Below are 16,149 nucleotides of genomic sequence, written 5' to 3' on the forward strand. Positions count from 1 at the left end.
GGCAGGCAGTGCTGGGGTCTGAGGCTTGGACATGGTGCCTGGGTGTGCTTGTGTGCAGGAGAGGAGGTCCAGGTGATGCTGAGGATGCGGGGCTTCCCAGGAACACCTCAAGATGCTGCCTTCTGCTCCTGCACGTAGCCCAGAAGAGTTGCTGAGTGCTGTCGCGGCTGGTGATGAGCAGCCGTCACACAAAGAGGGCTCAGCTCCAGCAGCAACGTCACCGCAGCACTCGCCGTGATCACGTCACACCCAGCCAGGCTCATGCTCGTGACATTAACCCAACCATACGTTTCCTAACGACCCTCGAGCCAGGGAAATGATGTATGGAGAGACAGCCAGCAATCCGAGAGGTGCAGGCGGGAAGGGAAGATTAATCAGGAACTGGGAGTTACTCGCTTTGGATAAGGAGCGGAGCTGAGAATATAAATATTGGTACAGATAATAACGGTGGCGGCGACGGTTGGGAAGGGGAAGATGGATCACCAGCTATTAGTGGGCATTATTACAGCAGCTGCAATGCATCACTCTGGAAGAATGGGACAGATACATCATGCCAGTGTATTTATTTAAAATCCCCAAACTTTTATTAAATAAATCTGGTTTTAAAAATAGAAAGGGCTGTATTTAGAAAAGAAATAAAGCCCAGTTTTACAAGCAGATGTGTTCTGCTGTTCCATGCTATATACCACAGAGATGTCGAGTGTTACAGTTTGAGCACGGTTTTACACCTAAATATATTTGTATGTAATTAATATCGATGTTGAAAGAGACAGCTCATAAAATATGCCAACGCTGCTTGATATTCCAGCGTTTCACACTGTCCTGATCCCATGGGGTTGACTTCAGTGGGAGCCTTTAGCAATCAGCACCTGTAGATCTAAGTGCTAAAATTATTATTGTTAATTGGTATTTATGAAGGGTTGAATTTTCAAAAGTGTTCTAAGACTTAGGAGCCCCTGGGGGGGAGGTTTTAAAGGCTCAGATGACAATTAAATACTCACCTTTAAATACAACGGTGATGCCTTTAAAGCCTGTGCTTGCAGGGGCATCTCATAAGTGATGTGACCAGTTCCGAAAATGTTAGGTTTTTCCCTGCTTAATTTATCTCTGATGTAAATATTGTTATTGGGCTCTGCTCAGCACTGGGGCTGGTGAGCATCTGGTGAGATTGCCTTATGGTGATCAGGAGAGTCTGTCTCCACCTCCTCTGGGAAATGTTAGATTAAACATCACCCAGTTGCCCATCAGGGCAGGGATTGTGCTTTGTGGGAGCCGGCGCATCACCCGGAGGATGGATCCAGAGCTTTTAAAACTGAATGTGATGCCTGTGGCTGGAGGTGGCTGCCTGGGCTGGATTGGCCACTGTGGCGAGTCCTGGCACAGCCCAGGGGTCGGCTCCACCCCGTCACGCTTCCCCCTCAGCGAGGCAGGGCTGGGATGCTTCTTCGTGCTGCATGGAGCCATCAGATGGTCGTTTGGTACCTGCTTAGTGCTGTACCTGCTTCTCCTGGGGGGAAGGGGGATGGTTTCTTTGGCATGAAGAAAGCCTTTTTGTGACAGAAAAGCAAAAACAGACAAAGAGTGAGTGCAGTGCCTTACACAAACCAAATTCCAGCCAGTGACAATTTATTCTCTAAGTATAATGTCGTTAAAGCCACTGACACAGGAGATGTTCCTTGCCCTAAAGCGGAGAGGCAGGGGATGCACAGGAGGCTGTGGGCATCGTCGGAGGCAGGTAGAACAGAACCTGGGCATGTGCAGCAGCTCAGGTGGTCCCACTGGGTGCTTTGCCGGTGGGTCCGTCTCAGCCGGGCCGATTAGCACTGAGCAAAAGCTCCGCAGGGGCCGAGCTGGCAGCCCGTGCTGGACTGGGCACCATGGGCGTGCTTGGCACGGCGCTCGGAGCGGCTGCTTGGCTGCCATCCCCGCTCGTGGCGAGCAGCATCGCGCCTTTCCCAGCCTCCAGCAAGCGGAAAGAGATGTGCAGTGGGTACCGAGCCAGGGAAAACAGAGACCATGGACTGAACGTGTCAGTGCTGTGGGCCAGGAGGATTTTCTTGTTGTGGTTATCCTCCCTCCTTGGTGCGAGAGCAGTTGTTGGTTTGATCAAGTGACGGTGAATGTATCCTCTTCTAAACGCTACATCACTCTCCTTCTCGTTCCAGCGAACATGATCTGGGCGAGGATATTTATGACTGCGTCCCCTGTGAAGATGAAGGCGATGATATCTATGAAGATATCATCAGAGTGGAAGTTCAGCAGCCCATGGTAACAATTTATATGCATTTTTAAAGCTACACCCTGATGGGGAGGGGAAGGGAGAGGATTCAATTAAATAAGTATTCACCAGTGATAGGTGATGCTGCAGGGAAGCGAATCGCTTTGCATCGCTCCTTGAAACCAGACTGCCTCGTGAGTGGTAAAAATAAGCCGAGCTGGGATGGCACTGGCCCAGAGGGGTTCTCTGAGGAGTTTCCCAGCCCATCCTGTCATCTGAAGGAGTTCAGGAGGAGGAAGGGAAAGGGAGAGCTAATAAGCCCTAAAAGATAAGCTAAAAATAGCAATTAGCTGCTGAGCCAAGGCAGTGTGTGTCACTTCAGCCCTTTCTGGGGAGGGGGAGCATGGCAGCTCTGCCTGCTCCATCAGCCAGATGTGCAGTCTCTGCCACGGGTATTTTTAGATCGGGATGAGCGCTGACAGATCTGTGCGTGGAGGATCCAGCACTTGTTTGTGCCACTGCTCCCGCCTGGGTGTCTTGGAGCAGGTAGATATTTACAGTGGAGCTTTCTGGAGCAGCAGGGACCTATGTGGCTTTAAGGACAAGCAGCCAACCCCATTAGTCACCTCTAAAAGCCTTTTGACGATGGGGAAACCTGAGTGTGTGGCATGCACAGTCCCGTGAAGGGACTTGCATGAACTCCAAGGGCTCTGGTGTAAATATCGTGCTCCGTGGATGAGCCAGGAAGGTGCTGGTGACCCTTGCATCTCCCCAAAGGTGCTCACAGCCACCCTCGCTACCTGTGTCCCCAGCACCGAGGAGGTGGGCTGCCCTGTCTTCTGCTGATGCAGAGCTGGAAGGGACCTTTCCACTGCAGTGTGACCTTCCCAGTTTTCTCCCGCCCTCCAATATCTGCCACCCCCAGGCTTTGCTCAGCCTCTAATTACTGTCTCGAGCTGCAAACTGTAGATACCTCCCTGTAACAAAGCAGGATCGATGGACAAGTGCACTGATGAATTAAATGGGGGGTGTGCAGCTGTGCCAGCACCCTGTGGAGCGCAGCAGGCGAGCCGAGCTGTGCAGCACCGGTGCCTGCGCTCCCGTATCTCACCTCTGCCGGGCTTTGCTGCAAGTGGCATGAAGACCATGGTGATGGTGGGTGAGGCATCTCATCCCTTCACACCTGGTCTGCAGCCTGAGGAGCTCCCTGCACACCGAAAACTGGTCTGGATCAAGGAGTCAGGCACAAAATATTCCCACTGATCCGGCCAAAGTCCTTGAGGCTGTTGACAGTAGCAATGCCGAAGTCAGCCACCAGTGTTTTTACCATGTTGCCATCAATTGCAGAAGCTATTTGGCCCAAGAACTGCCCCTTGGGAAGGTTTTGGTAGGAATTTCTTGCATAAATGGCAAAACCAGGGGGAAACTCCCACTGTTTTGGTGTCCAGCAGCTGGGTAGTGCAGGATTAGGGCCAGCGGAACTGGCACGTTTACACTGTTCCCTCCACAATGTTTTAGGTTTTCTTGGACACCACTGAGCAGTGATGGAGTTGATGTCTCTGACTCCCTTTTCCCCCCTTCCCTGAGCAAAAGAGTTTATTTTTAATATAAGCATCCACATATCCATCTAAATGTTGGATTTTTTTTTAAGGTTTGTTGCAATAGCAAGTGTGTCATGCTAATTGGTTTCTTGTGTTTCTGCACGCTTCAGATTAGATATATGCAGGTAAGATGCATCGATTAAAATATTGGTTTCCATCCAGCTGGTAGGTCTGAGCTGTGAGTTGCAAGGGGATGTACAGAGGGGGTCCATTCCTGTGCATGATCATTAAAATCCCGTTGCTGAATCACCTCCCGACTTCAGAGGCTGCACTGACAAGCGCAGCACCTCCCGACACATGTTTTCAGCTCTGCTTTACAGATGTAAGAGCAATAAAAGTGGCGCTAGGAGTTGGGGCTTTGAGAAAAGTGTGTATTATCAGATTTGACCTAAAATCATGAGAATTGGCAGCCCTAGCAAGGGATTTGCGTAAGTCTAACCTATTATTCATGACCCACTTAGGCTCTGTTGTGAGTTTCATCTGAAGAAAAAAAAAAAAATCGGGGAAAACCAGCATTTAACTCTTTATTTATTGTTCTTTAGCTGATAGTCATTAGGTGATGCAGCTATAATAAATGCAAAAAGTGTAGTACTTGCCATGTTGAAACACATTCAATAGTACAGCAAAGGTTCCTTCCTCATTTTATGGGATAAAAACGGTTTCCTTTAACATAATCCAGTAACAGTACTCTCCTGACTTTTCGAACTTGCGCTTGTTCTGAGTTTGCCTGGAGCTCTGCTCTGCATGCGCAGGTTGCTGGACCACTCTTAAGAGTATCTGGCCACACATTATTTTTCCTTTTTCTAGAAAATGGGAATGACAGAAGATGACAAAAGAAATTGCTGTTTGTTAGAAATCCAAGAAACTGAGGCCAAATACTACAAAACACTTGAAGATATAGAAAAGGTAAGAACTGAGCCATCTTCTCTATACTGTCGCCTTCCACATCGTCACTTGATCTTGCATTAATCTTGCTGTATTAGTTCTCGCTGCGAGAGCTGACAGATGTGATGAGGCAGGATCGATGCATTCACATGTAAAATTGGAGAGAAGGGGGATCCAGAAAACCCATACTGACAAGCACAAATGTGCAGCCTGTGACTGTAGGAGCCAAACAGCGTGTTTTTTCTGATTACTGCCTATTGGAAATAGGCTGAAAACCATCCTGCTGTGTCTTCCCTACCCCAGGGTAAGAGACTCCCACTCTTCACTCAGCCAGGCTGGTCTGGCCAGTAAGAACTGTGTTTGCAGTTATCTTATGGCTTCAATTGCCGGGGAATAATTTCTTTATTCTGGGTGTTTTTCAAAAGTGCTGAAGCTACGCTGACTTGTCATTGAAACTAATTGGATTAAAAATAACATTTTGCTGCTGAAATTCATGGGGTTTAATTGGTTTGGATAAATTATTGGTGTGCCTTTCTTTTAAATAAAAATAAAAACACCTCAGCAAGGTGGCAGAGTCGTGGATACGGCTGGAGCCTGGAGCTCTGAGGAAAACATCAGGGATGAAGAACAATAGTGAAAACCAAGCTGCCATCCCTAATCATCCTAACGCTTTTGTTTCCTCCCCTTTTGCAATTATTTGCTTCTGTCTACCGAAAGTTCCCGCAAAAAAGCTGTGAGTGAAACCAGGCATGATGGAATAACATTTCTCATTTTCCAAGAAAATACCCAGATATACCCAATATACATACATTGGATATATGTATCCAATAGTTACATAGTCCTTTATCTAACTAACCCTTGTCAGTCTAGAGGAAGAGTTAAATTATGGCTTTGCTATCCATTAAAAAAGTGGTTCTGCCGGTGTGTTAATGGTAGAGGGTCTTGTCTTCACTGCATCGTGTCAGGGTTAGTTGTAGTTACAAGTGATGCAGATGTTTCTATTAATATGTATTTGTTCAGAAAGGCATTTCCAATGTAATCACATCATCGGTGCTTTTTCAAGGGCGAAATCCTAAGTGAGATAATTGAAGAGCTGAAAAGGCGCTTCCGAGCGCTTCCCAACTGCAGCCAAGGACGGCGGCGAGGTGAAGAAGCTGCGTGCATTTAAATCCGCCTGCCGGATGGAGCAGGAGAGGGGGTCACACGTGGGCGGGGGTCTTGTCCCTTCCCACACCGTGAGGACCAAGGGGAGCTCGGGGGGAGATGCACCCACAGGGATTCCTGGCTTCTGCTCGTGCCCCTGGCACAGCCCCGTCTTGACGAGCGCCTTGTTGTTCGTTTGCCTTTGCCAGGGCTTTAATTCCTTAAAACCTGGCTTCTCCCTGCCCGGGAATGTGCAGCTGGTGAAGCAGGGAAGAATGCCTCCCTTGCAAACAGCCATCCTCATTCGCTCCTCTCCCATATTTCAGTCCCTTTTCCATTTATCTCTTGCAGAACTACATGAACCCACTGAGGCTGGTACTGACTCCCCAAGACATGGAAGCTATTTTTATCAATTTGGAGGTAACGACATAGACGTTGTGGCTTAAATCTTTGTTCTTTTCACAGCAGCTCAGCCCTCTTCCTGCGAAGAAGGCTTTCCGATTTCATGTTAGATTTGTGCATTCACCTGTAGATGTTCGGCCCTTCATGTGCCGCGGAGCTTGAATGCATTTAGGAGATACTCTTTAACACTCAATTGTAGAGTTGGGGATTATATGAACTCTAGGTAAGAAACCAGTTTTATACAGAGGATGTTCCAGGGCTGGGGCTGTGTATTTTAGCTGTGCTTAGAGATGGTTTGGGCACACCAGGATGGAGGGATTGACCTCTGTGCTGGCTTGCACGGGGTCTGGGTTGGAGCCTGCCCATCTCCTCTGCTCCCTCCAGACCTGCAAAAGGGATTTTAATACACATGGAAGTCCCGAGGCATTTATCACTGTATAACCTCTTGGCAGAATTACACTTTTGCACTCTTGGCCGTTTAGGGCTGCAGGAATGACTTATTTTAAAAACAACTAAAAAGAGGGAGAAAAAAAAAAAGAGGAGAAAATGACTGCCTGATTAAGTAGCAAATGTACATTTCTTTAGGCTCTGTTTGCCCACTTGCTTTGGATGTGTTTAAAGTATTGATTATTTCTTCCTTTTAGGACCTAATTAAAGTGCACTTCAATTTCCTGAGAGCCATCGACGTGTCTATGATGTCTGGAGGAAGCAGCCTGGCAAAAGTGTTTCTGGAATTCAAAGAGAGGTAAAGGAAACCCAGTCGTCGGGCAGCTCCGGTTTGAACAGATACGGGTTAATATTTGCAGGGTCCCAGCTGTGAGCTGTGAACAGAAATGCCTGTCGCAGCAGACCAGTGTTGCATCCTCTGCAGCTAAATGCTCTCAGGCAGCCGAAACATCGCTCAGTGCCGACACTTAAGCAGCCAAATCCAACCCCAGCCATGTCGAGTCGCCCAGGGGCAGAGCTCGGGCTGTCTCCTCTCTGCCCAACCGGGCTAAACCAGCCCGGGGGTGCTTGTTCCTGCAAGTCCGTGTCTGCACCTGAATTTTGCTTGGTCGCAGCATCCCACGTCAGACTGGCTGTTCTGCAGGCTGAGTGTATGGTGCATTTACAGGGCTGTAACGGAGGGAGTAAAGATGGGAATGCTACAGTTATGGTGAGCTGGAGTGGGATAAAACCTCAGTCGCCTTCAGGGGTTTAGTGTAGTCTGCTCCAAGCAGCAGCAGGGCTCTGAGGGCTTGTGATGTAGTAGGATGACTCCTTTGCAGGGGAGACTTTGCTTGGGTTAGATCAAAGTGGTTGCTCACTCTAAAAACATTGTGTACTTGGCACTGCTCTTGTCCCGCACCTATTGCATGGTGAATAAATGTAAAAGTTGCTTTTGCAAGCATAATAGATTCTGTGTTTTGGCAGCTGCAGGCAGGAGTACCCCAGAACACACAGATAAGGTTAATAAAAGCCTTTAGTATCCTTAATACTAATCAAAGGCCTGATTCATTGTGGAATCGTGCCAGAGTGTTATTTCACTGTGATTAAACCAGTGTCTAGACACAGAAATGCCATTCAGAAGTCAATAACTCCAGAAATACCATCTGCATTAATAATACACCGTAAGGTCAGATATTCCATCATTCACAGCACCTCTTTTTAGAAAGGGAATGTTGTCTGGATTAAATAATAAGAAAAAAGTTTCCAAAGAAGAATGCAAATAATTTAAAAATACTCATAAAACTCACTTAGGTGATTTGGATCTCCTATTTCCTGGCTCCGCTCTGTGTGTGCTGGTGCCGTCCCCGGGGCAGAGCTGTGCACGCAGGGGGCAGGGAAGGGACACGGGAGGCATCTCGGAGGTGACACTGCTCCCCCAGGAGATCCGCGTGGCTGTGCGGGAGCACGAGGCTTGCTTTTGGGCTGACAGCTTTTAAATAAATGTTTGCGATGTTTGCTTCTGTTAATGCGCTGGTGGGAGCATGAGGCTTGGTTTTGGGCTGACAGCCCTTAAATAAATGTTTGCTTCTGTTAATGTACTGGTGGGAGCTCAGCAGAGTGCTTGTAGCTGATGGGTTTCATGCAGGCGGGTGAGCAAACTGACTCAGTTCCCAAGGGAGTTTGCAAGCAACTTTTGGAAGGACCTAAAAGCTTTCCTGAGAGGTGAGGGAAGGAGCCAGACGGATGGCTGTGAGGTGGCGGTGGCAAATCTGAAGCTGCATTCAGCCCCTGGGGGTCCCAGGGACCTCAGTGCCGTGGGAAGCTGCTGCTCACGAGGAGTTCTGACCAGAAGACCTCAAAACTGGGCTCTTGAGGATGAAGAGTTTGGAGCAACCTGATCTAAATATGGTCCTTTCCTACATCAGGAAAAACAATGATACCACATTTTACAGCAAGGAAATGGGGGTGCAGAAGGAGAAAGTGAGCTCACCTGGGGAGACCCACCAAGAAGGGAATGTGGACCTCCAGAGCACCTGCTTGGTCCCTGTGTATAAGACCTTCCTCCATCAGCTGTATCTGTGACAAATAGCTCTCACTTCTTTACACATCCTCAGAGACATCCCGGCAAAATGATGTATTGCTCCTCCGCTTTGCAGGTTTGGTTTTGGTTGGTTTTTTGTTTTTTTTTTCAGAAGGAAATAGTTTGTAAATCTCTTTCTCTGAAAGCCAGAGGTTTGAATTTATGCTCCTGAAGCCTCTTTGAAACTCTCCAAGTGCTGGCAAGGTAGATATTATTGTGCACGTTCAGAAGTTGTCAAGGGGAAAAGGCAGAAGAATAATCTGTATTGGCTGCTGCTTCGCCGGGGACTGCAGCTCCCATAAATCTCTCTATTCACTTCCCCGTCGGGGTCCGAGAGTCCCACGTTTACAGAGCAACACCGGGTCAGGTGCTCCCAGATCGTCTCCATCAAGAGATGAGGTCCCGAAATAACGGATGAGTTGCAGCCTGTGATGGAATACGTGTCTTATCAGCAGCAATACAGCGAACGGCAAGGAAGGGGGAGGACAGCCCAGACCTGTCATGAAGGATTAATGAGGAAAGTGGAGGAAAAAGGGGGAATCCAGAGCAAAACTGCTCTGACTGTGTCCGGTGTTTAAATTTATAGCCCATGGTGTCTATACAGAACTTCACTGTGTTTCCAAAGGCTGTGACAGTCTTCTTTTCCCAAATTACACAGTCTTTTGATCTCCAGGTCCCCGTGGCCCATCCTGCAAGGAGCTTTCTAAAATGTGTCCTTGGATTTTAAGGGGATTTGAAGCCTCTCATTTTCTGATGAGGTGCAAATTATCATCACCCATATCCATTCTGGGCATGTCTGAAGAATCAAGATTTTCTTGCCTTCTTTCTTACTTGGTGAAATGTCTAGAAACCCTTGGAGAGAGGGGCACACATCAGCCACGGTGGTGGCAGTTTTATTTTGGGCTGTGAGGTGACTCAGGAAATGAAGGCTTTTTGGGAGATGAATACGTGATGCTTGAGCGGGCTGCCTTCAGAAATGCTCTCAGGAAGCGGATTTTTGTTGTCATTTGGTCTTGAAGCACGTCCCTGCTCTGCTGCATTCCCCAGCCCCAGTGCTAATACGGCGCAGCCAGAAAACCGGCGGGTGGCCGTCGGGGCAGCATGGCGCCTGTCGAGGCATCAAGGATTTATGGTGGTGGTGTAGTTGCGAGAACAAGCTGACTTGCAGCCGAGGTAGGGTTGGATTGCAGGGGTTCAGCACCTGCCCCCTCCTCACGGTTTCATTAATCCGCAGACCCTCGCTGGGGCTGGAGCCGTTCCCCGGGAGAGGCGAGCGCCAGAGGTGACTGGCAGCTTGGGCAGGGCTGGGGCCCCAGCTTTTTGCTTTTCCTATGATTTGTTTCTTTTCCTATTTGGGCCGTTGTACCGGGGATGCAGGTACCTCTTGTAGAGCCACTTTGTGACCTGCTCTAGGAAAGTCTGTCAGTGTGGACCTGGGTTTCCCTTCGTTACAGCGGTGCTCCGACAGCACAGCCCTTGGGAAGCGGTGGTTAAATGCATCCCGCTGGGGAGGGGAGAGATGAGCCATCACCTCTGAAAACAGGCTCTTCTGGCCACTTGGCCCTTTCTGCTCATCATGAGCCAAATCCACCCCCATGGGCTCCAGCTCTGGAAACTTCAAAAGATTTAAATGTTAAAAAGCCGCGCAGTAAAAGAGTGTTAATGCTTTTTCTAAGCAGTTATATAGGGGAATAGCTGTTTTCCTTGTCCTTTCACTGTATATAAGCATATATATATCTTTTATAACAGGTTATAACTGCCAGCAAGTGTTTCCGATTAAATCTGTGATTTCCCCCCTCTCCAGGCTGCTGATTTACGGCAAGTACTGCAGCCACATGGAGTATGCCCAGAACACGCTCAACCACCTCCTGGCCAACAGGGAGGACGTCAGGCAGAAGGTGGAGGTGAGTGGGCAGGGAACACCAAAGCCAAGTGCTGCCCACCTCCCTTGTCATGGGTTTTGGAAGGAGCTGAGAATGGCGTGTTGGGAATGTTTGATTTAGCAAGAGAAGGGAATGATGTGGGCGTGAGTCTGTGCTGCCCAGAGAGGGAGAAAAGCTGGGGGGTATCTTGTCCTGAAGACCTGCTTGCCCCTTCATCTCCCTGCCATACATGCTCCCTGTCTTTCCTCCCCTGAGTTTGTCCAAGTTAAAACAAGCCAGGTGACTTTATTTGCGTGGGACTGGCTGTGGACAAATTCCTCTTTGAGGCGTGCAGGGAGACCCACAGGCACCGAGCATCCCCAAGGCAGGAGCTGCGTGGCTTTCCAAGGTGACACGCAGCATCAGGGCAGCCAGAGGTGAACCCAAGTCCCCAGGCGAGTGCCCGGATTAGTCCTCTGTCCTCATTCCCCAGTGTAAAGGCTTAGTGTAAATAGGGGCTGATGCAGATATTAAGTAAATCAAAGGAGCCCCAGAAGGGATGCATTGTTTGAGCTGCTGTTTTTACCCTGCTTTAATTCCCGCTTTGCTCTTGATGCTAATCTGAATTTGCTGGGCTGTCTGCACACGTTACCTCATTTTCTGCAAACACTCTTTGATTTTCTGTGCAAAAGTAGCAACCCAATTCAGGGATAAAACTGCATTTAATCTTTAAAACACGTTCTCCAGATCTTGCGTAAAGCCAGTGGCTGTAGCATCCAGTTGCTCCCATGCTTTTCCTTTTTCTCCCTCTCTTGTGGCAGTTAGCTCATCTTTGGGGGGGCACGCAGGGGGTCTCAGCCAGCACAGCAGAGGCACGTCTCTAAATGGGTCTGGGCAAAGGTAACTGTTGCAAAACTTCCTTGATCACATTAGCTCATCTTAATGATTTAATGCTTATCAGCGAAGCCGCAGCATCAGTCTGCGTGCTTGCTCCCAGCCCCTCGCAAATAAAATGCGTTAGTTCGAGCCATCGAGGAGGTGAGTTAAGCTAATGTGTTTCATTTGACATTTCCCGAGGTCTGAGAGCATTCATGTGCTCCCCTAATGAGCAGTATCTCATTAAGCCGGAGGAGCTCAGTTGCATGAGAATGTCTGTATATTAGGGTCCAGCCCCTGTGTCTTATTCTGTGATAACCTCTGTGGTGGGAGCACTGACACCGGCTGGGTGCAGGCAGGGACCACGAGGTCATCAGAACTGAGTGTGCAGGGGCAAAACTGAAGAGCCACAGGACACTGGAGGGTTTTTCTGGGGGGGAAGCCCTTGTTTCCCCCCAGTGGCTTCACTGCTGATTTATTGATTTCTTTAATAGGAATGCACGCTGAAGGTTCAGGATGGGAAATTCAAATTGCAAGATCTGCTGGTGGTTCCAATGCAAAGAGTTTTGAAATATCACCTCCTGTTAAAAGTAAGTGTTTCAGTGTTGGCACATCTCTCCAGCTGCCATCCTCACTGTAGCATCGTTTGGCTTTTACAGTGCAGAGTGAATCATTGCCAAATGCAGGGTGAGGGGAGGGGGTTCCTCCTTCAAACGAAATAATTACTAGAGCTACTTAACACGACATAATATTTGTGCCATCTCTTAAAGTACGGTGACCTAGGGTAATTCTGCACTTGTTAGCCACAAGAGGCAGTTAATGAATATAAAATAAGCTTGCATATAATCTGATTATGTGTGAAATTCCTCCCGTCAACTTCATGTAACAGATCTCTCGAGCACCAGCCGCTTGGCATGTTCCCTGTCCTACGGCTGCAGCCACAGTCGCCTGCCCCAACATCCCTGCCACCACCCCGGCGTCCCTGCCACCACCCCAGCGTCCCTGCCACCACCTTGGCATCCCTGCCACCACCCCGGCATCCCTGCCACCACCCTGGCAGCAGGCAGCCATTGCCCGCAGGTCATAACCTGCTTGGTGCAGGCAGCATGTGGGCAGCTTTCGTAGCACCCCCAAGCTCCTTACTTTTATTTTTATTTTTTTTTTCAGGAGCTGCTCAGCCATTCCTCAGATCGGCCAGAGAAGCAACAGCTGAAGGAGGCTCTGGAGGCGATGCAGGTACAGGAGCATGAGAGCGATGGTGGGGCTGTGCTGGGCTTGGGGTGCAACGGAACGTGGGACCCCTCTGCTTCTGGAAAACAAAAACTTAGATGGAAAAACTTTATAACAGCCTGAGGGAAGGCACCATCTCCTCCTTTTGGACATGTGTGTATATCGATTGCCATTTGATGTGACTGCTTCGCAGCAGATCGGTAGTCAGCGCTGTTATCTTCCTCCTTAAGCAGCTGGGGAAGCTGGTATTTGTTGACAAGTTACGACTTTTCACTAATTACTGTTGTGCGTAGGGAGGCTGTGCCAGACTCGGCTCTTGTTTTTGCTAGGAGGGATCTGGAGGAACTCCAGATGTATCAGCAAGTTGGGAAGTATTGCAGAAACGGGAGCCTGTGCCTGTGTTTGTGCAGAGCATTGCCCGTACGCTGTTATCCAGGTGCTGCTTGGGAATCCTTTTATCCAAGTATTTTTTTTATTAAGGCGAAAATGTTCTCTGCACAAATGAAAACTGCTGGTGTCAAAATTTTCCTTTGTTTAAAGTTTTCGTGAGCTTTCAGCTGAAGCCCCCAAGATCTCAGGAAAACCATCAGCAACAAAAAATAAATTTATCCAAATGTTTTCTGACTTGGATACATCCCCCTCCCTGCACTCTCACACTGTGAGACCATCGTCAGCAGCATCTGACTTGAGACCAATCATTAGCTCCAGGTTTTCCCTCCAGAGAGCATTGCAGGATTCATCCCTGGGCTTGCTCCCACGTTCTCAGGTCACTTTGTTTTCTACCTCCGAGCCCAGCTTTTGTAACAGCACTGCATTTCCTAGCGCTTACATAACTTGGGTGACCTTTTCAGCTATTATCCCTGCAAGCCCGGCAATCTAAAGCCCATATGTAGGTTGCTTTAAAGTTAAGGTTGTTTGAAGGACGTTGCGTTCCCAGCCCACCGCTGCACAACACATCGCTGTGGCCTCAAACAAACGCTGAACCCGGTGACACTTGTTAAACCCTGATTATGGCCTCCTAACGTGGCACCCACTGATGATGCTGCTAATAAATAACGGTATATATGTTCCGGCTGCACTGCAGGCTCAGCAATTTTTGCAGGGAGCTGCCAATAGCCATCAGTGAGGTTTCTCTGTTTCATCGCCCCATCACCGGGAGAGCGCGGGTGCAGGTCAGAGCACACCCGGCTCAGCAGGGACATAGGAAGCCATGCAGTTTGGTTTTAATTGATCTGTAAACCAAGGTTGAACTTACAAGTAATGTTTTTCATCGCAAATCCAGCCTTTCTGTCTGCTGTGCGGGTAGGCAGCAGGCGTTGCTGCTGTCCGGGGCGAGCGCTGTGCAGGAGGGGTAAATAGAGCGATGTTTCCCCAAAGGATTCACCTCCCTTTATTTTGCAGAGGGTTTCTCAAAAATTGCAAAAATTTGCCCCATTTGCATAAGGCAGGGGCAGGATTTGCCCCAAAAACTTGTGTGTGAGGGTATTTGGCCCAGGTACCAACCATCCACCTGCATGTGCAGAACTGAGCCCCCCAGGTGCTGGTTGGGGCAGGTTCCCAGTTGCATCCTGCAGCCCAGTTTGCACCTTGCTGTGCTGTTTCAGGTCACGCTTGGTCCTGGGATTTTGTTTCCCCTTTGTGGAGGGGTGGCCTGTTCAGCAGGAGAGAGCTGAGCTCAAGGCTCAGGCGTGAGGGAGGATGCTGCTTCATAAGGCTTTTGGTTTTGTCACTCTTCATAACCATCCCTGGGCTGTTTTGTGATGTTATAAGTATTGTCACGTAGATTTGTGATCATCATTTGTGATTAACCCTTCTGATGTTGGGAAGCTGAGGAAGGTCTGACCCGGAGGGGAAGTCTTAAAAAATCCCATGTTCAGATTTAATCCAAGTTGACAAGAGCTATTGTTGAGACAAGGAGGCAGGGAGCAGATAAGAAGCAAATGGGCATGGAAAATACTCTCTGAAGAGTGCAAGAAGTATTTTGGTGGAAGGGATAGGGTTCTTTCTCTTTGATGGGTTAAAATTTGGAATTTTTCAGGACAGAACAAGCTCCATCAGCTGTCTCCTTGTTTCATAACATAGCCCTTGTGTGGTGGGAGATGTTGGAGGCCCAGAGGTGTTGGAGATGGGGGTGCTATCTTGGAGTGTCCCTGGGAAGGACAGGGTGAGCATCCCAGCGCTCTCACTGGCTCAGGTGCAATCCGGAGCACCCAGGGAAGCAAGCTGGAAGCAAGTGGAACAGAGCCAGGTCAAGTGCTGTTCACAGCCAGCGTGCAGCCGGGTGCCCAAAGCAGTCACTTCCAGACATGGATGTTTTGACACCAGAGACTGTCTCACAGCTTTTGTATCCGGGGGGACGAAGGGAATTATGGTGATGAAGGCTGAGAGGGAAGGATGCTGCCAAGGCAGAGGTGCAAAGGCAGGGGATGCGTGGCTGCTCACCCCGGCTTTCACCAGGTAAAGCCATGGGTCGGGTTTGCTGTGCTGCACTGGATTCATGCATTGCCCTCTTCTGGGAAATTATAAAAATTGCAGGGCAATTTATATATAAAAATTCAGCAGTGCAAGCCCAAAAAGCCTGTGCTCACTGTGCCCGGGCTGCTGCTGGCATGGCTCTGAGGGCGGAGGAGTGCGGCGTTGGGGAGCTGGGGTCATGGGCTTTCTGCTCGGGTAAGGTACTAATTTAATCTGGAAAATAAAAATAAATATTTACTTTTCTTTTAAGGATTTGGCCATGTACATAAATGAAGTAAAGAGGGACAAAGAGACTTTAAAGAAAATAAGCGAATTTCAGAGCTCTATAGAAAATCTGGTAAGTTGGAAAATCCTCTTGCTCCCAAGTTTAATTCGATTATTATTAACATATCTGCTTTTTCTGTGCAATTACTGCTGAAGCTGATGTGCTACCCAAGAAAGATTCCCATGTGTTCAGACACTCCCTCGTCGCTGACAGGGTTGTTGCTGATGGTCCAGAGGTAATTGCTACGTTACAGAACTGATTGAGCTGTGATGGAGGGTGACTTTTCTTGGTGGTGTTACACGGAAAATGTTTCTCCAACTTTTTCTCATGTTGTTAGTGTAGGGGGACCCAAGAATTCCCCAAGTCAGCTGTGTCTGCTATTTAAAGTAGGATTTCTTTCACTGTTAAGAGGGCAGAGGTTAATTGAAAGTGCACCAAGGCTTCTTTCAGGGGAGAAGGGCACATGCACCTAATCCCCAGCATCTCAACCATGTACTTTAAGGAGAATCTCATCCTGCAGACTCCAGAGGTATCAAGCACTCGGTCCCATTACTGTGCATCAGCTGACCTGTGCAACCCACCACTCACTTCAGCCTCGAACAAGCCCATTAATTTAATATTCAGTGGCAGAGCTTCAGGCTGAGGAGCTTTTTCCCACATTTTCCGGGGGTGGGAGGGGAGGC

The 16,149-nt window shown here is 48.7% G+C and overlaps 1 protein-coding gene across 2 annotated transcripts in view; it reads left to right on the plus strand.

The window, feature by feature from the left end:
* Window positions 1–16,149, plus strand: part of VAV2 (vav guanine nucleotide exchange factor 2) — a 149,080-nt gene that overhangs the window by 117,663 nt on the left and 15,268 nt on the right. For both annotated transcript variants that reach the window (XM_055805299.1, XM_055805306.1), the window contains exons 5-12: window positions 2,166–2,268; window positions 4,627–4,725; window positions 6,199–6,267; window positions 6,894–6,994; window positions 10,563–10,662; window positions 11,991–12,086; window positions 12,664–12,732; window positions 15,452–15,538. In XM_055805299.1, coding sequence (XP_055661274.1) covers window positions 2,166–2,268; window positions 4,627–4,725; window positions 6,199–6,267; window positions 6,894–6,994; window positions 10,563–10,662; window positions 11,991–12,086; window positions 12,664–12,732; window positions 15,452–15,538 — 724 coding nt within the window. The remainder of the gene's footprint in view (window positions 1–2,165; window positions 2,269–4,626; window positions 4,726–6,198; window positions 6,268–6,893; window positions 6,995–10,562; window positions 10,663–11,990; window positions 12,087–12,663; window positions 12,733–15,451; window positions 15,539–16,149) is intronic.

This window comes from Falco peregrinus, chromosome 1 (assembly GCF_023634155.1).
Source record: "Falco peregrinus isolate bFalPer1 chromosome 1, bFalPer1.pri, whole genome shotgun sequence".
NCBI lineage: Eukaryota > Metazoa > Chordata > Aves > Falconiformes > Falconidae > Falco > Falco peregrinus.